The 25,029-nt window shown below is 42.0% G+C and overlaps 1 protein-coding gene across 1 annotated transcript in view; it reads left to right on the top strand.

The window, feature by feature from the left end:
* PTPN9 (protein tyrosine phosphatase non-receptor type 9) overlaps positions 1–25,029 on the top strand; it is an 82,561-nt gene that overhangs the window by 24,550 nt on the left and 32,982 nt on the right. Inside the window, exons 2-4 of the mRNA XM_021694058.1 lie at positions 17,496–17,639; positions 20,259–20,348; positions 21,280–21,404. Of these exons, the coding sequence (XP_021549733.1) occupies positions 17,496–17,639; positions 20,259–20,348; positions 21,280–21,404 (359 nt within the window). The remainder of the gene's footprint in view (positions 1–17,495; positions 17,640–20,258; positions 20,349–21,279; positions 21,405–25,029) is intronic.

Raw genomic sequence — 25,029 nt, 5'->3', positions numbered from 1 at the left:
GCTATCCATTGGAAAAAGAGATAAATGTTGTTAGCAAAGGCCTCCCTAACCCAGCAGGTCCTCCATGTCCTTTAGATTTTTTAGATTTTTTTCCCCCTAGAACGACTTTTCAGGCTTTTTCTGGTTGTTTATTTTTTAAAGATTTTATTTATTTATTTGAGAGAGAGCAGGCGCATGGGCACATGGGAGGGGCGGGGGAGTGGGAGAAGCAGGCTCCCCACTGAGCAGGGAGCCTGAGATCACGACCTGAGCTGAAGGCAGACTGAGCCACCAGGCGCCCCTCTTCTGGTTATTTAGTTCACCCCTTCATTTACCAACTGGAGTGGGTAGCAGCTGGGAAAATGCCTTCAGGTTTTTCTTTATGGAGAGTGGCCAACTATCCCTCCCATCCCCCCCACCCCCACCCCATTCCCCTTGACTCCATCTGGGAACCTGGATGATTGTGCTCTTGCTGATGGTGAGGAGCTTTCTGTTTATTCTCCAGATTTCTGTTTTCTTCTTTTTCTCCTCTGTATTATAGTCTTCTACCCCATCTCTCTCTCTCTCTCTTTTTTTTAAAGATTATTTATTTATTTGACAGAGAAAGACGCAGCAAGAGAGGGAACACAAGCAGGGAGAGTGGGGGAGGGAGAAGCAGGCTTCCCACTGAGCAGGGAACCCAATGTGGGACTCGATCCTAGGACCCTGGGATCATGACCTGAGCTGAAGGCGGCTGCTTAACAACTGAGCCACCCAGGCACCCCTACCCCCATCCCTTGACATGAATTTTCTCTTACGACAATTTAGAAATGTTTACTTCCTTGCTTTCTTGTTGAATCATTTCCTCCATGGTCTCTGAGTGTTCTTCATCCTCTTTGATAAATTTTATCTGGAGAGTCAGGTTTTTAAGCCCGAGAGGAGAGATGCCAGCTTGTGTTTACTAAACAGGTTTTTCACAAATGCCTCCAGCAAGAAAGTGAGTGTGGCACAATTTCTGCAGTACCTTGGTGCATCCCCTGTTTAGGGGTAGGAGTTCCTTTTTTTTTTTTTTTTTTTTAATTATTTTTTGACAGAGATAGAGACAGCGAGAGCAGGAACACAAGCAGGGGGAGTGGGAGTGGGAGACGCAGGCTTCTCGCCAATCAGGGAGCCCGATGCGGGGCTTGATCCCAGGATGTTGGGATCATGACCTGAGCCAAAGACAGATGCTTAACCGCTGAGCCACCCAGGCGCCCCTAGGGCTAGGAGTTCCTAAAAGCAGCTATAATCGTTTGTCCCTTTGTAGAGCTCCCTAACTCATTCCCTTTGCCCTGATATGAAGACTGTCAACAATCATTTGGTGGCATAGTTTAAAATACTTTATAAAGCATTATGTTCAAATATCCCTATTATATATATTTTAGTTGAAAGCTATATAAAATTAATACATTTTATTTTTTTGAGTAAATGTAGCCACATGATTTAAACTTAAAAAGGTACAGGGGCACCTGGGTGGCTCAGTCAGTTAAGCGTCTGCCTTCGGCTCAGGTCATGATCCCAGGGTCCTGGAATTGAGCCCCACATCGGGCTCCCTGCTCAGTGGGGAGCCTGCTTCTCCCTCTCCTCCCCTCTCAGTGTTCTCACTCGCTATCTCTGTCTCTGGCTCTCAAATAAATAAATAAAATCTTTAAAAAAAAAAAAAGGTACAGAAGAGAAAATGGTAAATATTCCCTTCTCTTGCCATGTCTGTGAGCCACCTAGCTCTTCTTGAGAGGTAGACTGCCCCAAGAGAGGCCACTTTGGCAAGAACATTATTTTGGGTTAAAAGTAATCAAAACCCAGCGGATGCAGGAGAAGCTATCTTCCTGGTCCTCAGCTGCCTAAATTTACATTGGAAAGGAGAGCCTATACAAGGAAGAGAGCTATTAACACAGGCTCCCCTTTACCTAAGAAACTTATCTGCATAATAGGGCAACCTTTGTTTTTCAAAATATCTCTTTTCACCTTCCTGCTGTTGGCTTTCTTCCCCTTTGTATCCTCAGACCTACCCCTCTCCTTAGCTCCTGTAAACTTCATGTTGTGTCATTGCCTTTGGAATTTCTTGTCTGTGTGGATTCCCCATATATACTCTATTAAATTTTATTTTATTAATTTAATAAATTAATTAATCTGTCTGATGTCAATTTGATACTAAGTCCATCTAGAAGGACCTTGAAGGGCAGAGTAAGGTCTTTTTTTCCCCTGAAAGAGACGACCAATGTTACCAGTTCTTATATATTCTTCCAGAGTAATTTTGTGTTTAGGCAAACACATGACATATATATTATCTGACAAGATGAATGGTAAGTGTCTTGTATTTCTCAAGGCCACTTAGGGAGTGGAAAGATTATAGGATTTGAAAAGACTTAAATTCAAACCTAAAAACCTTAGCTCTGTCATTTATTAGTTGAGTGACTTTGGGCAACTTGCTTATTAATAAGCTCTGTGTGCTTTCTTCATGTGGTTAATAATACTTAGCTTGCCAAGGCTGTTGAGTATGTTGTGGTACATATCCTTCTTTGGTGCATGTTAAATGCTTCACACCTGGGTGGTACCTTTGTTATTTCTTGCTGCACCATACTCATTGGCCTATGTGAACTGGGAGAAGCAAGAAGTGAATGGATTTAAATTGCTTTCTTTACTGTAATATGTGATAAATGCTCTCTTACATATGGATGGGAATCATGAGCCAGCAGAGACGGAAATAGCATTTTGAAATGAATAGGCCGCCAAGAGGGTGGCACGCCGTGATCATATAGTGGTTAGTACTATGCGTTGTGAAAGGAATAGAACGTCTTTTGCTCCTCAATTGAAGACTGGCTATTCCTGATCTGGGGCCTTCACATTTGACTGTTGGAGTGCTTGATAAACCCTAGCTCTTCACTCCACTGGGTAGGAAGTTTTTAACACTGGGAAGATTTTCACGTTTAATAGCTCAATTAACTCTGGCCCTTCTGTATTGCCTGAAGCTTTGGACTCTTTTTTTTTTTTTAAAGATTTTATTTATTTATTTGACAGAGAGAGAGATAGCGAGAGCAGGAACACAAGCAGGGGAGTGGGAGAGGGAGATGCAGGCTTCCCGCCGAGCAGGGAGCCCGATGCGGGACTCGATCCCAGACCGTGGGATCATGACCCGAGCCGAAGGCAGACGCTCAACGACTGAGCCACCCAGGTGCCCGAAGCTTTGGACTCTTGGGGGAAGCTTAGAACTTGGTCAGCCCTACTTTGAGTTTCCTGCTGTCCAGTTCCTGGTGTGATGTTAATCCTTTTTTTTTTTTTGAAGATTTTATTTATTTATTTGACAGAGAGAGGGAACACAAGCAGGGGGAGTGGGAGAGGGAGAAGCAGGCTTCCCGTGGAGCAGGGAGCCCAATGTGGGACTGGATCCCAGGACCCCAGGATCAGGACCTGAGCCGAAGGCAGATGCTTAACAACTGAGCCACCCAGGCGCCCCTGATGTTAACCCTTTTAATAGCAGTTAGCTCTTTTTTCTTTTTGGTTCTTACACAGTGCTCGATGTAATAGATGGAAGAGTCTGGGGTTTAGTACCATTCCCATTTTATTTCATCAGGAGGTTGGTGTTAGGTCTTTCTCCATGGTTATCTTGCTTTAGCATTTTTTAAAGTAAACTGTAATTTCATTTTATTTATTTGTTTGTTTTTAAGTAATCTCTGCATCCAGCGTGGAGCTTAAACTCGGCCGTAAGATCCAGTCACATGCTCTACCTACTGAGCCAGCCAGGCATCCCTGGCCTTAGTATTTTTGATGGGATTTGTAGGGCTTTATGTTTGAAGTTCACTTGGTCTCTTCATGTGTAAAAGAGATTTTATATCTCGCAATACATGGATACCAGAGGGGTACCTGGGTGGCTCAAAAGGTTAAGCATCTGCCTTAGGCTCAGGTCATGATCCAGGCCCCTGCTCAGCAGGGAGTCTGCTTCTCCCTCTCCCTCTGCCTGCCCTTCTGCCTACTTGTGATCTCTCTCTCTCTCTTAAATAAATAACATCTTAAAAAAAGAAACACATGGATACCAGAATAAAGAGACTTGATAATGTGGGGTTATTTTTTAAAGTAAGAGAATTTTTGAATACCCACCGTGTAGTGTTCTATGCTAGATATTTTAAGCCGCTGGTTGTGAGTTCCCAAAGCCACTGGTTCTGAGTTATCCAGATTGCTGGGAGTAGTCTTACTAATGATTTATCTTTCATAAATAGATACATTTACTGTATCTTCTGAAGGGACTTGGTATTTGAAATACTGGTAAAGAGAACCTAATTGGGGAACCACTGGAAGATAGAAATGTTTACCCATTATAATATATGGGCCTAGGAATTGTATGTCATGTCTTATTTATTAGGAAGTGTGAGATACAGAATTTATTACAGCTAGGGCCTGCACAAAGAAGAAAAATTTTGGAAACATTAAAATATCCTGTAGTTTCTCTAACTTTTTGAAGGATAGCATTAAAAAAAGAAAGAGGAGGGGCACGTGGGTCGCTCAGTTGTTAAGCATCTGCCTTCAGCTCAGGTCATGATCCCAACGTCCTGGGATCAAGCCCCGCATCAAGCTCCCTGCTCAGCAGGAAACCTGCTTCTCCCTCTCCCATTCCCCCTGCTTGTGTTCCCTCTCTCACTGTCTCTCTGTCAAATAAATAAAATCTTTTTTTTTTTTTTTTTAAAGATTTTATTTATTTATTTGAGACAGAGAGAATGAGAGAGACAGAGAGCACATGAGAGGGGGGAGGGTCAGAGGGAGAAGCAGGCTCCCTGCCGAGCAGGGAGCCCGATGCGGGACTCGATCCCGGGACTCCAGGATCATGACCTGAGCCGAAGGCAGTCGCTCAACCAACTGAGCCACCCAGGCGCCCCCAAATAAATAAAATCTTAAAAAAAAAAAAAAAAGAAAGAAAGAAAGAGGGGCTCCTGGGTGGCTCAGTCAGTTGAGCATCCAACTGTTGATTTTGACTCAGGTCATGATCTTGGGGTTGTGGGATCAAGCCCTGCAGTGGGCTTCTCACCCAGCAGGGAGTCTGCTTGGGATTCTCTCCCTCTGCCCCTCCCCCTGCTCGCTTGCATGCTTTCTCTCTCTCTCTCTCACACACACACACACACACACACACACAAATAAAATATTAAAAAAAAAATGGGGGCACCTGGGTGGCTCAGGCGTTAAGCATCTGCCTTCGGCTCGGGTCATGATCCCAGGGTCCTGGGATTGAGCCCCACATCTGGCTCCCTGCTCGGCGGGAAGCCTGCATCTCCCTCTCCCACTCCCCCTGCTTGTGTTCCCTCTCTCGCTGTGTCTCTCTCTGTCAAATAAAGTCTCTAAAAAAATAAAATAAAAAAGAAAATGAAGATGAAAATAATTTTTTAAAAAGTTTTATCCATGGGAGGCATCTGGGTGGCTCAGTTGGTTAAGTGTCAGACTCTTGATTTCTGCTTGGGTTATGTTTTCCACGTTGTGAGTTTGAGCCCTGAGTCGGGCTCCATGCTGGGTGTGGAGCCTGCTTAAGATTCTTTCTCTCCCTCTCCCCCTCCCCACCTAAAAAAAAACTTCTATTATTTATTTATTTATTTATTATTTTTTTTTAAAAGTTTGGTCCTTGGAAATAGAGCAGTTAAATAGAGACAATGAAGGAAAAGTGAGTGAAAGAGGACTTCAGCTACCTCCATTCTGACCTCAAACTTTTTAATTGGCTAAATTCTTTCCAGCTTATCTCTTAATTCAGGCAAAAGACCCTGGAGGTAAAGCATCCTGTATTAGGAACCGAAAGGACTCCCTCAAGGAATAAGGACTCCCCTGAGCAGCAAGACAATGTGATTGACTTCAAGACAATTTTCAACTTGACGTTTACTTCCTACCTGTGTGTACCCACCCACCTTTGTCCCACACTTTGCTGCTGTAAACCTGAAGTATTTTCGACACTTCGGAGACAGTCTTTGAGACTCTAGTCCACGGTCTTCCCGGGGTCAGCCTCGCTGCAATAACCTCCTTTCTTGTTTCATTACCACTTGTCTCTGTGCCTCTGGATTCTGTCAGTGGCTAGTGGCGGAACCTGGTCTGTTTAGGTCCCCTGGAGCAAGGTGTTCTTGCGCCCCTGCCCTCCCTTATATGAGTAGAATAGATTAAACTTGAGCACACTATAAATACTTTTTAAAAAAAGTGATGTGAAGCAGGTCTGATTGAAAGCACTACCTGCCTTCCTGTATATATTTTTTGGCAGCTCCACGAAAGATCCAGGAACTGACCTTAGCTGGAGGTAGACTAGAAATGCACATGATAAACCACTGAAAGGTTAACAGTTTTTTACTTGTTAATTGATCTATGGTATATTCATTTTTTTAATGAAAAAATTGTTTTTTCTTTTTAAGAAATAAATGAAAATTAGCCACCTGTCAGAGTGGCTAATATGAAAAACACAAGAAACAACAAGTGTTGGTGAGGATGTGGAGAACTAGCAACCCTCCTGCACTGTTGGTGGGAATGCAAACTGGTGCAGCCACTGTGGAAAATACTATTGGAGGCTCCTTAAAAAACTAAAGATAGAGCTACCCAGGCGCCTGGGTGGTTCAGTCTGTTAAGCGTCTGCCTTTGGCTCAGGTCATGATCCCAGAGTCCTGGGATCTAGCCCAGAGTTGAGCTGCCTGCTCAGCAGGGAGCCTGCTTCTCCATCTTCTTCTGTTCTCTGCCCCCCTGCTGTGCTTGCTTGCTTGCTCACTCAAATGAAGAAAATCTTTTCTTTTTTTTTTTTTTTTAAGATTTTATTTATTTATTTGACAGAGAGAGAAAGCCAGAGAGGGAACACAAGCAGGGGGAGTGGGAAAGTTCGGAGAAGCAGGCACCCCACCGAGCAGGAAGCCCGACGCGGGGCTGGATCCCAGGACCATGGGATCATGACCTGAGCTGAAGGCAGATGCTTAACAACTGAGCCACCCAGGCGCCCCAAGAAAATCTTTAAAAAAAATAAAATAGAACTACCCTGTGATCCAGTAATTCCACTACTGGGTATTTACCCAGAGAATATAAAAACACTAATTCAAAGGCATACATGCCACCCCTATGTTTATTGCAGCATTATTTGCAATAGCCAGTATATGGAATCAGCCCAAAGTGTCCATCAGTTGATGAATGGATAAAGATGTGTGTGTGTAGACACACATACACACACACACAGAGGAATATTATTCAGCCGTAAAAAAGAATGAAATCTTGGCATTTGCAACAACATGAATGGATCTAGAGAGTATTGTGCTAAGTGAAATAAGCCAGTCAGAGAAAGACAAATACCATATGATTTCACCCAGGTGCCCCTCATTATCATATAATTTTATACATTCTAGGACATATCTACACAGAGTGCTATGGAAGTCACACTATCTCTAGGACAATTTTTTTTTAACCTTTTTAGAGGAGTGCCTTGAAGGGTGCGTAGGAAATTGCCAGGCAGACACAAGCATTCTAGATGGAGAAAACAAAATGTGTAGAGACAGAGTCGGGAAAGAAGAGGAATTATTGGGGACACAGTATAGCTGGTGTGTCCAGTTTGTATCACAGAGAATGGAGGGAATGACCTGACTTGGAGATTAAGCCACAATTGGAAGGCCCTTGTATACTGTGCTCTAGATTCCAGGCATGATCCTATAGACATGAAGGAGTCAATAGAGATCTTTAAGCAAAGGGCTGAGATGATCACTTTGGTCCTCCTGTCCGCCCCCAAAATTATTGTTAACAGTAGGGAAGCCAAAGTGGAAAAGGAAAATTTAGCAGCAGGAAGGCAAGTTCTGTGAAGGCAGGGATCACTGTATTTTATTCACTAGTTCCTAGCACTATGCCTAGCACAAATAAAAATCTCTAATAATATCTCCTAACAAATATATATGACAAGTGAATGAACAATAGAACTCTGAAGAACATTAACATTTAGACAGAAGAAAGAGGAAGAGCCAAGAAACTTTTAAGATTTACTTTTAAAAATGCCAGTGATTACTTCTGAAACCAATATATTATGTTAATTGAATTTAAATAAAAATTTTAAAAAATAAAAAATAAAAATACCAGTGACCACTGAGTATCAAAGAAATGTAAATTAAAAAACAAGAGTTGTCAAATATCCCTTATTTAAAAAAAAAATACCAACAGACTCAAATTATTTTTTTTTTTTTTTTTTTTTTAAGATTATTTATTTATTTATTAGAGAGTGAGCAGGAGAGAAACAGCATGAGAGGGGAGAGGGTCAGAGGGAGAAGCAGGCTCCCCGCTGAGCCGGGAGCCCGATGCGGGACTCGATCCCAGGACCCCGGGATCATGACCTGAGCTGAAGGCAGTCGCTTAACCAACTGAGCCACCCAGGCGCCCTCAGATTAGTTTTATATAATGTTCTCTTAAACCTTCATGGGACAAATAGCTCTCATGTTACATAAATTGCAGTATAACAGAGGAAATACACATCATAACCAAAGAGGGCTTATCCCAGGAATGAAAAGGCAATTTAACATCAAGAGATCTATCAAAGCAATTTTTATATTAACAGATACTAAAGGAGAAAGAGTATATAACCTTCTCAGCAGATGATGAAAATGATGGGATAAAATTCAACACCTATTTCTGATTTTTTTTTTTAATGTAGCAAACTAGGAATAGAGGGAATTACCTTAATTTGGTAAGGGTTATTTAAAAGAAACCTAAGAAATAATCACATTAAATAATGAAACATTAGAAGTTTTTTTTTTTTTTTTTTTCTGTTAAAGATCGAAAGGCCAGGAGGCCGTTTACTACCCCTCCTATGCAACATTGTACTGAAGGTCATATACTGCAACTAAGACAAAAAGAAACCTGGTGCATAAATAGAGGAACTTCAAAGAACAGAATAAAATCCAGACATAATCCTATGTATACAGGATTTTTGTATCCATTCCTTTGTATATGTATGATAAAGTGATATGCCAATTAATTGAAAAAGCATATTTTTAAAAAGCACATTATATGAATTTGTTCATTTATATGCATAAAATACTTATAGAAGGATACACAAAAACCAGAGAATATTGATCACCTCTGGAGAGAGGAACTGAATTGGGAAACAGGCTAGGAAAATATAAACTTTCATGTCTTTTCAATTTTAAGTCATGTCCCTGCATAACCAAGTCAAAAGCTAAATAAAATGTATAGATTTAAAAAAATAAATGTTAAAAAGATGCCATTTGTCTACTTAACAAAATTAAAAAGACTGAAACCATACAGGATAGGCAATAATATGGGAAATATGTGCATACAATGTGGCAACTATATATAATTCATGCTACTTCTTTCTATCAATTTGGCACTGACCAAGCACAGTTTTAAAAGTACAAACCCTATGACCCACACCACCCCTCCCAGGAATCTAGTGTACAGAAATATAAGCATGAAGGTACAAAGCAGACAAACATATATATGTATATATACATATGGGCTCATGTTGTTTCTAGTATTTTGCCATTAGAAACAATATTGCAGTGAATACTGGATATGTGGATATTCACTGTAGAGTTTTTTTTTTTAAGATTTATTTATAAGAGAGCAAGAGAGCATGAGTGGAGGGGAAGGAGAGAGAGAATCCTCAAGCAGACCCTGATGAGCATGGAACCTGATCTGAACAGAAATCAAGAGTCGGCCCCCTAGGGGTGCTGGGTGGCTCAGTTGTTAAGCGTCTGCCTTCAGCTCAGGTCATGATCTCAGGGTCCTGGGATCGAGCCCCGCATCGGGCTCCCTGCTCGGCGGGAAGCCTGCTTCTCCGAACTCTCCCACTCCCCCTGCTTGTGTTCCCTCTCTCGCTGTCTCTCTCTCTCTGTCAAATAAAATCTTTAAAAAAAAAAAAAATTATATGATAATGACTATATTTCTGTCTCCATATTTAAATGACCGTAAAGTGCTCAGAGTAGAGTCTTTATCTCTCTAAATTGTGTCTCCTGTACAGCTACTATACTGCTTAGCACAGAGTAGGCCCTCAGCAAATACTTATGAATGTTTGCCTGACTACATGACCACCTGCCTGAAAGAACTCTACTGTTTGGTCACCTTGAAGGGAAGACTACTGCTGCTAGTTATGGCAGGTTCCCAGAGAGGCCAGGATTCCCTCAACTAGAACAATATACACTTGAATAGTCCCTCTTTCTTCTTCACACCCCACAAGAGTTGTGGGGGGGGAGGTTGTGGGATGTATATTTAGATAATTATATATTTATTGGTATTTTTCCATTGACTTTAATTTTTAAATTATTAAAAATATGAAAACAACTATAGGATGATTGGATCCTGGATAACATTTTCTTTTTTGCAGATTTCCTTTATTACTTTGTTTTAAAATATGATAAAATCAGAAATTTTTCTTAAAACTTTTTCCTTCCCAGATGCAATAAAATCCTATTTAAGAAAGCATTGGCTCCGGGTGCCTGGGTGGCTCAGTCGGTTAAGCATTGGACTCTTGGTTTTGGCTCAGGTCATGATCTCATGGGTTGTGAGATTTAGCACCCTGTGTTGGTGTGGGCTCCGAGCTCAGCAGGGAGTCCGCTTGAAGATTCTCTCCCTCTGCCCCTCCCCCAACTTGGGCATGCTCTCTCTAAAATAAATAAATAATTTTTAAAAGAAATCATTGGCTCAGAGTACACTTATCTTGATGAGCACTGAGTAATATATAGAAGTGTTGAATCACTCTACCGTACACTTGAAACTAACATAACACTATGTTAACTATACTGGAATTAAAATTTAGAAAAAAAGAAAGCATTGGCTCTTTTATTTATTTATTTATTTTTTAAAAGATTTTATTTATTTATTTGAGACAGAGAGAATGAGAGAGAGAGAGCACATAAGAGGGGGGAGGGTCAGAGGCAGAAGCAGGCTCCCTGCCGAGCAGGGAGCCCGATGCGGGACTGATCCAGGGACTCCAGGATCATGACCTGAGCCGAAGGCAGTCGCTTAACCAACGGAGCCACCCAGGCGCCCACATTGGCTCTTTTTTTTTTTTTTTTAATATTTTATTTATTTATTTGAGAGAGAGAGTGAGAGAGAGAGAGAGCACAAGAGGGGGGAGCGGGAGAGGGAGAAGCAGGCTCCCTGCTGAGCAGGGAGTCCGATGCGGGACTCGATCCTGGGACTCCAGGATCATGACCTGAGCCGAAGGCAGTCGCTTAACCAACTGAGCCACCCAGGCGCCCGCACATTGGCTCTTTTAAAATTACATTTTCTTGGGGCGCCTGGATGGCTCCATTGGTTGAGCGTTTGCCTTCAGTTTGGGTCATGATCTCTGGGTCCTTGGATCCAACCCCACGTCGGGCTTCCTGCTCATTGGGGAGTCTGCTTCTCTTTCTCTCTGTCCCTCCCCACTGCTTGTTTCTCTCTCAAATGAATAAATAAAATCTTAAAAAAAAAAAATGTAATTTTCTCCCCCACACAAATGGGGAGGAGAGGGAGAAGCGGGCTCCCTACTCGGCAGCCCCATGTGGGGCTGGATCCCAGGACCCTGAGATCACTACCCAAGCCGAAAGCAGACCCCCCCTTTTTTTAAAGATTTTATTTATGTATTTATTTATTTATTTGAAAGAGAGAGACTGATAGCAAGAGAGAGAGCACGAGCAGGGGAAGAGGGAGAAGCAGGCTCCCCGCCGAGCAAGGAGCCCGATGCAGCCCCAGGATCATGACCTGAGCCAAAGGCAGACGCTTAACCAGCTGAGCCACCCAGGCACCCCCGAAGGCAGACACTTAACCAACTGGGCCAACTAGGTGCCCCAAAATTACATTTTAAAGAAAGGCAAATTTTTCCGGATAAAGTGAAGATATTTGAGATAAACAAGTAAATATTAATTCAAAGGAACTAGGTTTATTTCCATATTTGGCACAATAACAAAGGGCTAATGGAAAGATGATAGTTTTCAGTTTAGAAATGGAACAAATAGGGGCGCCTGGGTGGCTCAGTCGTTAAGCGTCTGCCTTCGGCTCGGGTCATGATCCCAGAGTCCTGGGATCAAGCCCCGCATCAGGCTCCCTGCTCAGCGGGAGGCCTGCTTCTCCCTCTCCCACTCCCCCTGCTTGTGTTCCTTCTCTCGCTGTCTCTCTCTCTATCAAATAAATAAATAAAATCTTTAAAAAAAAAAAAAAGAAATGGAACAAATATCACCTCGCTGCATGGTAGCAAGCTAGTGTGCCTTAGCTTAGATTCTGTTTCCTTGCAGATTGATATGAATTGAAGAGTTTAGGCTTAACAATACAACAGTTTGTGGGGCACCTGGATGGCTCAGTCAGTTAAGCATGTGCCCTTTAGCTGGGGTCATGATCCAGAGTCCTGGAATTGAGCTCCACATCAGGCTCCCTGCTCAGTGGGGAGCCTGCTTCTCCCTCTACCTCCGCCTGCCACTCCCCCTGCTTGTGCTCTCTCTGTCAAATAAATAAATAAAATCTTTAAAGAAAAAACACAACTGTTCGCAATGAAGGAAAGATAGGAAAACAGGCATAAGAGAAAGATAGTTTACTAATGCGTCTGTCACTGAAACTGATGAGGAAAAAGCATATTTGATAAAATACAGGGGTAACATCAAAAACATGTTAGAAGTAACAGGCAGTCGCAGACTTCTATTGAATCACTTTCCTTATTTAGGTATTCAGTGCAGAGTAACTGCATTTTTTTGCATGGTGTGTGTCCTGCACAAAGTTGTTCCTTTATTTTAATGAGAAATATTCTCTAGTCAGTTTAATGCTCAGGATGGCAGTGTTAATCCCCAGAGCTGCCAGTGTAGTCTGAAAGTAGGGACAAAAGGATTTAGAGATGGGAGAGGGGGTGGTATAAATACTTCGCAACCCAGCTTCTTCTGTAATGTGCAGAGCCCTGAATGAGAAGTTGCTCCTTTAGAGACTTTTGTCTTGCAGTTGAACACATATTGGAGGTTTCTAATTTAAATTTATGCTTTTGGGTAAAGTGGATTACAGAGATTGAATTGCTAAAGGCTAAAGAGAAACAGATCACTTGATTCTGAGGAACAATATTGAAATAAGTTTTAATGTGAAATGACTGGAGTAAAGAAAAAGAATGAACATCCATTCAGAGACTCCCTCCTACTTGCCAGATACTGTGGTGCTTTTCTGTCAGTTGTCTCATTCATGCCTTATCTTTACAGAGGGCATTAAGGCTGAGAGAGGTTAAATGACTTGCCCAAATATCACACAGCAGAAAGTGAGAGGATGGGTTCTTTCTGACTCCCAAACCCACTAGACTAGTAGATTTGTTCTTTGGTGGTTCGGTGGCTGATACCCCAGGAGGCAGAAGTTTTCTGTTTCTTTCAAATGAGGTTTGTTATAGGTCTGGCTCTTCATTCTCTCCCATTTGTGTTGGAACACAGGATTTAAGATACTGTGGAACTGAGCATGCCAGCACCTTTTTTCTTGATCTTTTGGTTGGCTAGCCCTTTGCCTAGAGCTCATCTCAAAATCATAGCTGCTCTTGAGAATTTGAGGTAACATGAAGACTTTTGATTTTATTCTCTCCAGTAACATATTTAACACCAGTGGATAGTGTCTAGGGTGTAATCCACTTAATTGACAGATAACTCAGCCATCTTTATAGCAGGTTCCCTAGTATCTTTATCCTCATGGCTGTAGTCCAGAAACTTGTTTTTATCTATTTAAACATAATTGTGGGAATAGTATATAATTACAGTAAGCTTTTGACAGTGCTGAAACCAATCTTACCTAAAAAGTGGGTTGAGGAAGGTTATAAGTGGTAATGTTAGTTTTTCTGTACTTCAGTTCAGACCTTTTTCCCAAAGGAAGACCAAAGCTGTTTGAACTGTGACCCATGCCTTAGTTGCCAGGTGTTAACAACTTATAGTTAACTCATAAACCTAGATAGATTCAAACCATTGACCTTGAGTTGAAGTATTTTATAAGCTGTGACTCATCTTTTGGCTCATTCTTCTGTTCACCAGGAAATAACACAATATTAATTTCAGGAATTTTGATTATCCCTTATGAAGAGTGTGTTGCTCATTAAAATTGCTGGGACTTGTTTCTCTGGTACCAATAGGACCACAAATTGGTCTATACTTAGTGGTTGTGCTGAATTCATGTGTAAACAGAGGAAGATAACTTATTAACTTTCTAGAGAAAAACTGTTGAAGCTGAGGCCATCTTTTCTGACTTCTTTAAGAGGTTTGTCTCTTCCACAAGAGGGATAGGGATGCAGGATGGTGAATCTGAGGCTGAACATAACAGATGATGTGTGTGTATGTGTATTTGTATCTGTAAATATCACATCACTGTTTACAGTACACTGGACTCTGTTCATGCAAGGCCTAGTCAGGCCAAATCAGGAGGAATTGTTCCCGTGCTTAAAGCCAAGAATAACATCCTGACCAGCAGGGGACAGAGGTCAGCTCAAGGCAGTAGCTCTTGGGAGCTACAGGACATTAAGAACTTTGAAGGAACTGAGTTTAATAAGAAGGAAGACAATATGTATGAACTTAGAAGGAAGTGTGTGAAACCTGCATGTCTCTTGAGACGTGGCTTATTTATGAAAAATGAAAAACCATCTTAGTAATTGGATGTGTTAGGAGTTCATATCACCCCCTAGCTATATATTTCCCCCTCCTACCTGCATATTGATTTGTCTGTTTATTATTACTCTGGTGTTTCATTCTATAGGCAGCTTCAGCCAAGCCCAGGAGAGGGCTGGATTTAAAGATGATATGTTAATTAAAAAACAACCCTTTACAAAATCTCCTGGGGACCTTCCGGGCTGGCTGAGATTTTGTTTCTGGGATCTTTCTGTGCCCACTTCTCTTCTTTTCCCTTCCGTCTTTCCTCATTCTGATGCTGGCCACTCACCCCACAGAGGCAACTCAAACTGTTTTCTGGTGGAGCATTCTAAGTTTGTCCTGTTGTCTTCTCCGGGACTCATTTCTCTGGTCCCACTTAAACTGGTTCTGGGCCAAAGTGATCATCTGAAAGCTTTTCTTCATGGCCTTTATTTCTTGGCTCTTTTTATGTACTTTTCCTGATTAGTTTTGCTGGTTCTCTCCTTTTCCAGTGGTGTAAGTTATATTGCCTCCGTTGAAAGGTTCTAAAGCTCAGGTGCAGCCTTTGTCCTCTTAGATTTTACTCTGATTTATAAAGTGTCTTTTTACTTTCCTAGAAATTGGGCAATGAATCAGGTGCTCTCTTATGAGGTATTGCTGACTTTCCTGGGACTCTAATTTGCTAGTTGTTTAAATACTATGTAGTGGGGCACCTGAGTGGCTCAGTCGTTAAAGCGTCTGCCTTTGGCTTAGGTCATGATCCCAGAGTCCTGGGATGGAGCCCTGGCCTCGGGCTTCCTGCTCAGCGGGAAGCCTGCTTCTCCCTCTCACACTCCCCCTGCTGTGTTCCCTCTCTCGCTGTCTCTCTCTGTCAAATAAACAAATAAAATCTTTTTAAAAATTAAAAAAAAATACCATGTAGCAATTCAAATTGTATTTGCAAGGTAGGACTAACTGCCAAGATTCTGAAGTAGGTCAATTGTTTGTTACCCTTTCTCCCATTGTCTTTCTTTCTTTTTTCTTTCTTTCTTAAGATTTTTATTCATTTGAGAGAGAGAGAAAGAGCATGAGTGGTGGGGGAGTGGCAAAGGGAGAGGGAGAAGCACACTCCCCCTGAGCAGGGAGCGTGACTTGGGGCTCGATCCCAGGACCCTGAGATCATGACCTGAGCTGAAGGCAGATGCTTAACCAAGTAAGCCACCCAGGTGCCCCTCCCCTTGTTTTTCAATTGAAAAATTAGAGATGAAGAGAATATTACCTTGTCCATGGCCACATAGTAGGTTAGTATTACACCTTTTAAAGCAAACTTTATTTTGCATTCCTTGTATTTCTTAGCACAGATATTACTAAGTAGTTAATAAATATGTAATAGTTTAATAAATACATCTTAATTGGGGCACCTGGGTGGCTCAGCCAGTTAAGTGGCTGCCTTCGGCCCAGGTCATGATCCCAGAGTCCTGGGATCAAGCCCCGCATTGGGCTCCTTGCTCTGCAGGAGGCTGCTTCTCCCTCTCTCTCTGCTTGCCGCACCCCCTGCTTGTTGTCTCTCTCTCTCTGTCAAATAAGTAAATAAAATCCTAAAAAAAAAAATCAATACATCATAATGGGGCACCTGGGTGGCTCACCCAGTTAAACATCTGCCTTAGGCTCAGGTCATGATCCTGGGGTCCTGGGATCAAGCCCCTGCATCACATTGGGCTCCCTGCTTAGCGGGGAGTCTGCTTCTCCCTCTCCCTCTCCCCCTGCTTATGCTCACGCTCTCTCTCTGTCAAATAAAAAAATAAAATCTTTAAATAAATAAATGCATCTTAACTGTGGGTTGATTGGATGATCAATTAAATTTCAGAATTCTCATCGATTTGGTCACATTTTGGACCAACATGTGAGAAAAGTTTCTGGGTGGAAGGGACCAGATAGCCATGCAGAAAGTGTTTAGCAATTGAGAACACGCATGCAAAAAATCCCAATGTAGGGTGCTTGGCTGGCTCAGTTGGTGGAGCTTGTGATTCTTGGTCTTGGGGTTGTGAGTTCGAGCCCCACGTTGGGTGTAGAGATTACTTAAAAAAATAAAGTCTTAAAAATCCTGATGTAAATCCTATTAAAAAACTTAAGAAACAGAAGAGTAGTTTGGCTAGAGCAGAAACTGGGTTATAAATGTAAGGAGAAATAGGTTGAGAGAGGATAGAAGGACATGGGGTAGCACAATTCTAGAAACAGGCATCTTGCCAGCTTGGGATCAGACAGTGAAAATGAAAATTTCCTACTCCTCCTCCCCCAATATAAGGCTTTCCACCCCTCTCCCAGCAACCCCTATCCGGAGGGGCTGTTAATGACTCTGGGCACTAGTGTCTGGTTTTTGGGATGCCATGTGAAGCATGAAGAGGTCCTGTGGGGTCAGTCAGGCAAAGAACAGTTGGCCTTTTGATTTGTTAAATTCTTCTTAATAGCTTTGCAGCTCTCAAATAGTGTTGCTAATTCCAAAGCCGAAACCATTTTCTGATGGTTTTGCTGTATATCCAGTTGGCTTTTTGGGACCAAAACAGCAGCTGAGACTGCTGTACCATGATGCACATTATGCAATAACCCTTCAAGGGGCTCATCCCCCTTCTTTTATCTTAAAAAATAACAAAAAACCCCAGACTGCTGTTTTTTTGCTTTGGGGCCAGTAATTTGCATCCCATTTGGGTGCCTTGGTCTCCCCCCTCAGTTTTTCTTCATGCATCCCTGTGCTAAGCCCTGCTCTCTGAACCTAGCTCTGGCTTCTGGCCTCATTGCGTAGTATGAATTTTAACTATTTCTGCTTTCAGACCTGTTTTCCAGCTTTTGTCTTTCCCTGCTCCCTGTAGGAAACTTTGGGTTCAGACTTGCTTGAGGAGAGGATGATCTTGCTTGTTTGTTGTTTCCATAAATATGTTCTCTACTAACTAAATTTTCTTTATTTTCTTTGTCAAACAGGCCACCAAGCAGTTTCTTGAAGAGATTAACAAGTGGACAGTTCAGTACAATGTTTCCCCCCTCTCTTGGAATGTGGCTGTCAAGTTCCTCATGGCCCGGAAGTTTGATGTGCTCCGTGCCATAGAGTTGTTCCACTCCTACAGAGTATGTAGCTTGGGGGGGGGGGGGGGGGGGGGGGGGGGGCAGATCTGTGGCAGTTGGGCTCTCTATGTTGCTGTTTTCTGTGCCACAGAACCCAGTGGGCATTTTCTGAGTGTTCTCCCCACTCTCATTTTAAAAAAGCAGGTCAGTATCTAGGAGCCCTACCTTGAAGTCAGAAAATCCTTCTGAAGACATGTAGAATCTCTCTAAATTAAAAAAGGGGAGGACAAGGCATGCCAGGATTAGTGCAAGACTAAAAAGCTCACTTATGCCTATCTTGTGGGTCATCTCCTACAATATTCACTCATTTTTTCAACAGATGTTTATTGCATATGTACTATGTTCCAGGTGCAGAGATTACTATTTAGAAAGAGAAAGTAGACACACAATTATAGAAAGTTATGATAGGGCACTACTTGGTTCTACGGAAGCACATTTACTTAGAAGGGTCAAGGAAGCCTTCTTGAAGGAAATGATTTCTAAATTAAGATCTGAAGAATGGAGTAGGAATTGGACAGATAGGGGAGTATGGCAGAGAGAATAGCAAGTTCAGATTCCTAGTGACAATAGAGAAATTGAGCTGAGCAGAAATGCTCATTGGGAGTGGCGGCATGTCAAGAGAGTGAGCAGCAAAAGTAAACAAGGCCAGATCATAGAGTATTTTTTTCTTAAGGGCAGAGAAATTCACTGAAGGTAAAAACAGCAGAATAACTTCCTGAGATTTGCATTCTGGAACGATTATCTCACTGTGCTTTAGAGAATGGATCAGGGGCGCCTGGGTGGCTCAGTTGGTTAGGCGACTGCCTTCGGCTCAGGTCATGATCCTGGAGTCCCAGGATCGAGTCCCTCATCGGGCTCCCTGCTCAGCGGGGAGTCTGCTTCTCCCTCTGACCCTCCCCCCTCTCATGTGCTCTCTCTCTCTCATTCTCTCTCTCAAATAAATAAATAAATAAAATCTTTAAAAAAAAGAGAGAGAGAATGGATCAGAAGGGCTCTACTGGAGACAGACCAATTAGAAGGCCATTGTACTTATAGAGAGAGAGAAGATTGTGGTGTCATTAAGTGTAGTGTCAGGGGAGATAGAGAAAAAATGGGCAGATTCTAGAAGTGAAATTGGTAAAACAGTGTTGCTTAAACTGGTGTGTAAGGAAAGAAGAGTCAAGCGTTCCAGGTCTGACTTGGGTGGCAGGGTAAATGGTAGTAGCATTCACTAATTTTAGGAAATAGGTCATGAGTTCAGTTTGGTCGTGTTAAGTCTGAAGTGTCATTGGGATATCCAAATAGATATGTTCTCTAAGAAGTTGGAATGGGGTTCAGGAAAGAAATCTGGACCAGAAATAGAGATTTCAAGTGACCAAAGTAGAGCTGAATATTGGAGCCATGAGAAAGAGTGAGGTCATTCCAGGAGAATATGAGAAGATATGTAGGGCTGAATATCACCTCAGACTTTTTGCTATCTTTGGTTCAGTAATGTCTTAAGAGTTGAATTTGAATGCTTTAGGTAGGGCATGCACTCTCCTGTAATCCTAGCACAAATACTGTCTTCACTTGCTGCCCTGCCTCTGAAGGCATTTGAATTTGATTTTAAGGATGAATTGGGCAAGAATATAAACAAAGACCTAGTGTGTTTCATTCACCAATGTGTTCCTAGCACTTAGCTCAGTGCCTGGCATATAATAATTGCTCTACAAATATTTGCAGAATAAATGAATGAGCCAGTGAATTAATTGAGTGAGCAAATGATTGCAAATAAACAAAAAAAAAAACACCCACAAGGGCCACCTAGGTAGCTCAGTGGGTTAAGTGTCCAACTCAGGTCCTGATCTCAGGGTCGTGAGATCTAGCCCCGTGTCACTCTCCCTCTCACTTTGCCCCTCCCCTCCTCACTCTCTCAAAAAAAAAAAACAAAACACCAAAAAAAGGAGACTTAGAAGCAGTAGTTGAAGAAATAAGAAAACTGAGAGAGTATTCTCCATCTCTGATAGAGAATGTCTCAGGGGAAAGGGAAGGTGAGTGGTCAACCTTGTCCTATAAAAGGAGAGATGAAAATGCCCACTGGGTTCACTGACAGGTGAGCTACAGGCAGTAGTTAGATTGGGGGGAATGAGAATGCAGTAGACTGAGTATGAGGGAACTGAGGATGAGCTTAGAGAATCTTGCTGTGGAGATAAGAAAAATGAGGTCATGGTAGGTCTTGTTGGAGAACATATCGAGGGGACGGATGGCTCCTTTTTAAGATGCGGGAGGCCTCAGCCTCGGATGTGTGAGGATGTCTGCTTCCAGACATTTTTTTGGTGCATATTTAATATCTTGTTGCAATATCACTGCTGATGTATGCTTAAGAATTTTGACCCTGCGCTCTAACAATATGTATTAGTTGATCTTCGGGGTTAGGGTTCTCACTGATTTAAAAGGAAAGTATCATACCTAAGAGGCTGATAAGGTGGCATTGGGCAAAAATTCAGATAACACTCAGTTGGCCTGTAGGATGTTACAAAGGAATTCGTGATTCAATTCATTGACTTCTGAAGTCCCTTATCTCTGAGATTTGATGGTTACATAAAGCTGTCCTGGCTATACAGTATTTCCATATTAATTTATCTTGCTGTGCTTTATTCTTAGGAAACACGAAGGAAGGAAGGCATTGTGAAGCTGAAACCTCATGAGGAACCTCTCCGTTCTGAGATCCTTAGTGGGAAATTCACCATCTTAGTGAGTCTTTATGAACCCTTCTTGTAGTGTCTCGTTACTTCCTTTTGTAGCTGTTGTCCTCTTTGGATTTTGTTCCTAGATGCCTTATCCTGAACCTAGAGAGTCTCAACATTGCGGAGCAGACGTGAAGCAGCTGTGTAGTTTACACAAAATAATTCTAGTAACAAGTGAAATTATTAAGAATCAGTTATACCATAGGTCAAGCAGAGTTCTTCATTGGTCTATTAATGTTAGTCAAGGTCTTTAGGTGGGTATACAATGGCTCAGAGGCCCATTCTTATTGGATTCAAGCTCTCTCCACCTAGAGATCACAGCCTTTTGAATAAGTGTACGATGGTACTTTTAAGGCAGAGCATGGAAACCATGGTTGTATTCTGTGGTTTTCCCCTGATGTGTGTTTCTTTTGCCATCCTATCTGGGAAATTAGCTAGGCAGCCAGTGTAGACCATCCTTTAATCTCTCTGCCATTGACAATTTAAGGGAATGTAGTTTTTCCCTACCACACAAATATGATCCAGGGGCTGCTAAGAATCAGGCATGGGATGAAATAAACATTCTTCTCTTCCTAGAGTAACTGATGCAAGTCAGAAAAGTATTGCCAGCATCTCTTCTCTTTTTTTTTTTTTTTTTTTTTAAAGATTTTATTTATTTATTTGACAGAGAGAGACACAGTGAGAGAGGGAACACAAGCAGGGGGAGTGGGAGAGGGAGAAGCAGGCTCTCCACGGAGCAGGGAGCCCGATGCGGGGCTCGATCCCAGGACCCTGGGATCACGACCTGAGCCGAAGGCAGACGCTTAACGACTGAGCCACCCAGGCGCCCCAGCATCTCTTCTCTTGATATGAAATTTTTGTCTAGGATATAGAAGCCTAAGTGATTGTTGTGATTTTCTATTTAGTTTCTAAATATTTCTTGTTTTATTTGCTTCTAGAATGTTCGGGACCCAACAGGAGCCTCCATTGCCCTCTTCACTGCCAGATTGCATCACCCCCACAAGTCAATCCAACATGTGGTACTTCAGGCTCTGTTTTACTTGCTAGACAGAGCTGTGGATAGGTGAGCATAAAGATTATCTTTTAGTTGGTCTACATCCAGATGGGGAAGTGATAGTCCTTGACTAAGTTGATTAACTCAGCAGTGCCTTCACCATGCTCCTAGAATGTGCCCTGGGAAGTGCTGTGAATAGAAAACATTCCATGTCTTTAAGGGCTTGGCAGGTTTCCAGGTACTATCAAGATAGAAGGTATTCTTTGTATCTTTACCTGCTTGGCTCTATTTTAGGATCACAGAAGCTGAGAAAGCCAATTAACTAATTATTCTCATTGTATTGAGAATCACTTATTGAGAGAATATGAAGGGGAAATGACTTGTGCTGACCTTTTGCTCATTTGCCCTGAATATTGATTTTCAAAGCACTCTGGGGCCTCACTTTCTTTGTAAAATAGGAATAATGCCATTTAGCCCAGGATTTTGAGAATCAACATTCAGGAGAGAAGAGTCCAAAAGTACAAAGTTAGGCAAAATCATCTTTATAAACAGGTGCATGAGCAAAAAGAATCCGCTTCGGTCATTTCTCCTTCTGTTTCCAAGGTAAATGGTATTATGACTATTTTAGACAAAAAAACTGAAGCCCCAAGAAGTTACGTGACTCTTTTACAGTCATCACATACCAGTCCAGTTAGGCCTAGGATCCTAGTTTCTTTGCTCTTGGCCAGAGCTATTTGTACCCTATTATGTTGTCCTCTTGCCGTACTTCCTTAACCCTGGTGAATTTTTCCCTCGTGAAAATTTACAGTTTAATATTGTGCTGGATGTCATTGGCTAATCCTCTGACTTAGAAGTGATGTATCAAGGGCTAAAACCTAAGATAGTGAACGACATCTATGCACAACTTCAGTCATACCGTGGACTTAGAGGATGTGGATAGCCAAATGATTGTCTGAAGTGGGTCTCTTTGTCTAATTCACTTGTTACTGCCTTGTTAATGTTATTTCCATAGTATTTATCTTCTGCTTTTGATGCTCAATAGGGAGATATATCCACGCCACACATAGCATTATTCTGAAAAAGAGAAGTTTACTAAGGTAAGGAGAGAGGACCAGTGGTCTCAGGGCCCCTGTACTGCCCAATCAGAAGTGTGAAATTTCTCAGTTCTTCTTTCCTGTGATTGGTCTTCAGTCATTATTTCCAGAATATAGGTTCCTTTGAAATGCTTTAGCTCAGGAGAAATAAATGAAAGACTCCTTTGTCAGAAAATTCACTGGCCTTCTGTTGTGGGCAGCTTACAGTCAGAGCATTCCTATAGGCATGGCAGTGGCCAAAGCTTTCTTGTATTGATTGGATCCCACAGAAGACCACATAGGTAAACATACTTAAAACTGTGTTCATGATGTCCACCCTTTTCTTAAAAACGTTTAGTGACTCCTCATTATTCAGAAGGTGCATATAAAATAAATAAATGTGAAACCTTTTCTCCAAGCAAAATATTCTCACTAGTGAGTAGAAATTCTTGTTTTCGTATGTTAACTTTCACTAAGAGCAGGAGTAGGGTGGGGAGGAGGAGAGGGAGAGGGAGAAGCAAATTCCCTGCTGAGCAGGGAGCCCAACACAGGGCTCCATCTCAGAACCCTGAGATCATGACCTGAGCCAAAGGCAGATGCTTAACTGACTGAACCACCTAGGTGCCCCAGCAGCAGTTATTGATAATACCAGTTATTTTGTATTGAACTTTACACAGCCTTATGATGTAATTTATCTTACACTGTTGTTTTCTATATTTACCACTAGATTGTAAGCCCTGTGAGGGCAGGGAACCTTCTTTTTCACATTATATAATAGAAAATCCTCAGATCTCTACGGGTGGCATGGAAATGGTATCATAAACTTCCACACATCATCTGTTTTCAGACTGATCTATAACCAATCTTATTTCACTGATAGCCTCTCACCCATCCCCTACCCTCCATTATTTTGAAACAAATGTCAGGGACTGTGTTTTAAACATCTTGGTGTTCTCAGGTAGCATCCAGCTCAGGAATCAAACTCAGTAGGAAAACATTTATTCTTAGTAAGGAATTAGCTATCATTGTAAACCTCATATTCTGTACACAGAAAAACAAAGATCCTACCACATTTATATTTATTTCATGTGCCTTTATAGGAAGAATAATTTTTAGGAATATAGAACCTGCATCATTATGAACCATAGCTTCTTTTTATTAAATTCTGTTTCCCCTGGCACTGACTTCTCTTTGTTTCAGTGCTCTGCAACAGGCTGGTGCTGTGAGGGGAAAACCTTTATAGTTCTTTGAATTTGGCCGTTGATGAGCTTGTGGAGAAATGGGAAGTCTCTAGACCTGGATAGTCTACTCAGTAATTGTGCTACTCTTGTAACGCCATCTTTGATCTTGGTGAATCATAGTCTCTCTGGAATCATGAAAAAAGGAGTCAAGATTTAGTATTAACTGTAACCTGTCGAGACCATTCAAAACTCAGAAACTGCTGGTAAAACTTGGGTGTACTTGGGTGTACCTCAGAATTAGAGATTTTTGAACTGAGATTTTTGAAATGCTACTTCATGGGTGGGTACTTCCACCATGCCAAAAATTTAGGATACAAAATAACATTGAGATCTCTGATTTCAGGATTCTTTTGTGCCCCAAAATTTTCTTAATTTTAAGTAGGGAGGAAAGCTATTGCTATGCTATCATCTATGAGTAATCAAACAAAAAATTTATTCTTAATGATCTTTTAGGCATGCCAATTGAAATAGGTAAGGATCTGGCTTGGTGGAAGAATACAACTTTGAGAAGTCTTTAGGCAGTAAGGAGATTGAACTGAAGAATACTTTTCATATCTTCACATATTTTTTGTTTTTTTTTGTTGTTGTTTTTAGAGAGAGCCCAAGTGCATGCAGCCGGAGAGGGGCAGAGGGAGAGGGAGAGAGAATCTTAAGCAGGCTCCATACCCAGCAGGGAGCTCAACACAAGGCTCGATCTCATGACCCTGAGCCACCTAGGTGCTCCTCCTCACGTGTTCTTACTCAGTGTGGTAATAAGCTCTTACTTTTCAAGATGCTTTCCTAAGACTATGTATGGGTTTGTTCTCTTCCTCCAAGTCCTAAGAGTTACATTTACCATCACTGAGCTTAGAGTTTTGTTTCACAGTTTCCCACAGGTCTGAAGTATTTTCTTAGCAGTAGGCTTCCAGTTCTACTGAATTCTAATTCAGTGACCATTTATCATGTACCTGTTTGCAAGGACTGTGCTAGGGACTGTTGGGAGTAATGAGGTGAACAAAACATGTTTTTGCTCCCAGGAGAGAATCAGATGGCTATACAAAGTTAAAGTGCTTTGGGGCACCTGGGTGGCTCAGTTGGTTAAACATCTGACTTGGCTCAGTCAGGATCCTGGGATCGAGCCCCCAGACGCTCAGTGTGGAGTCTGCTTCTCCTTCTCCCTCTGCCCCTCCCTCTGCTTGTGCTTTCTCTGTCTCTTTATCAGATAAATAAATAAAATCTGTAAAACAACAACAGGGGCACCTGGGTGGCTCAGTCGTTAAGCGTCTGCCTTCGGCTCAGGTCATGATCCCAGGGTCCTGGGATCGAGTCCCACATTGGGCTCCCTGCTCTGTGGGAAGCCTGCTTCTCCCTCTCCCACTCCCCCTGCTTGTATTCCCTCTC

The sequence above is a fragment of the Neomonachus schauinslandi genome, chromosome 9, assembly GCF_002201575.2.
Source record: "Neomonachus schauinslandi chromosome 9, ASM220157v2, whole genome shotgun sequence".
NCBI lineage: Eukaryota > Metazoa > Chordata > Mammalia > Carnivora > Phocidae > Neomonachus > Neomonachus schauinslandi.
This window is presented reverse-complemented; position numbering and strand designations above follow the sequence as displayed.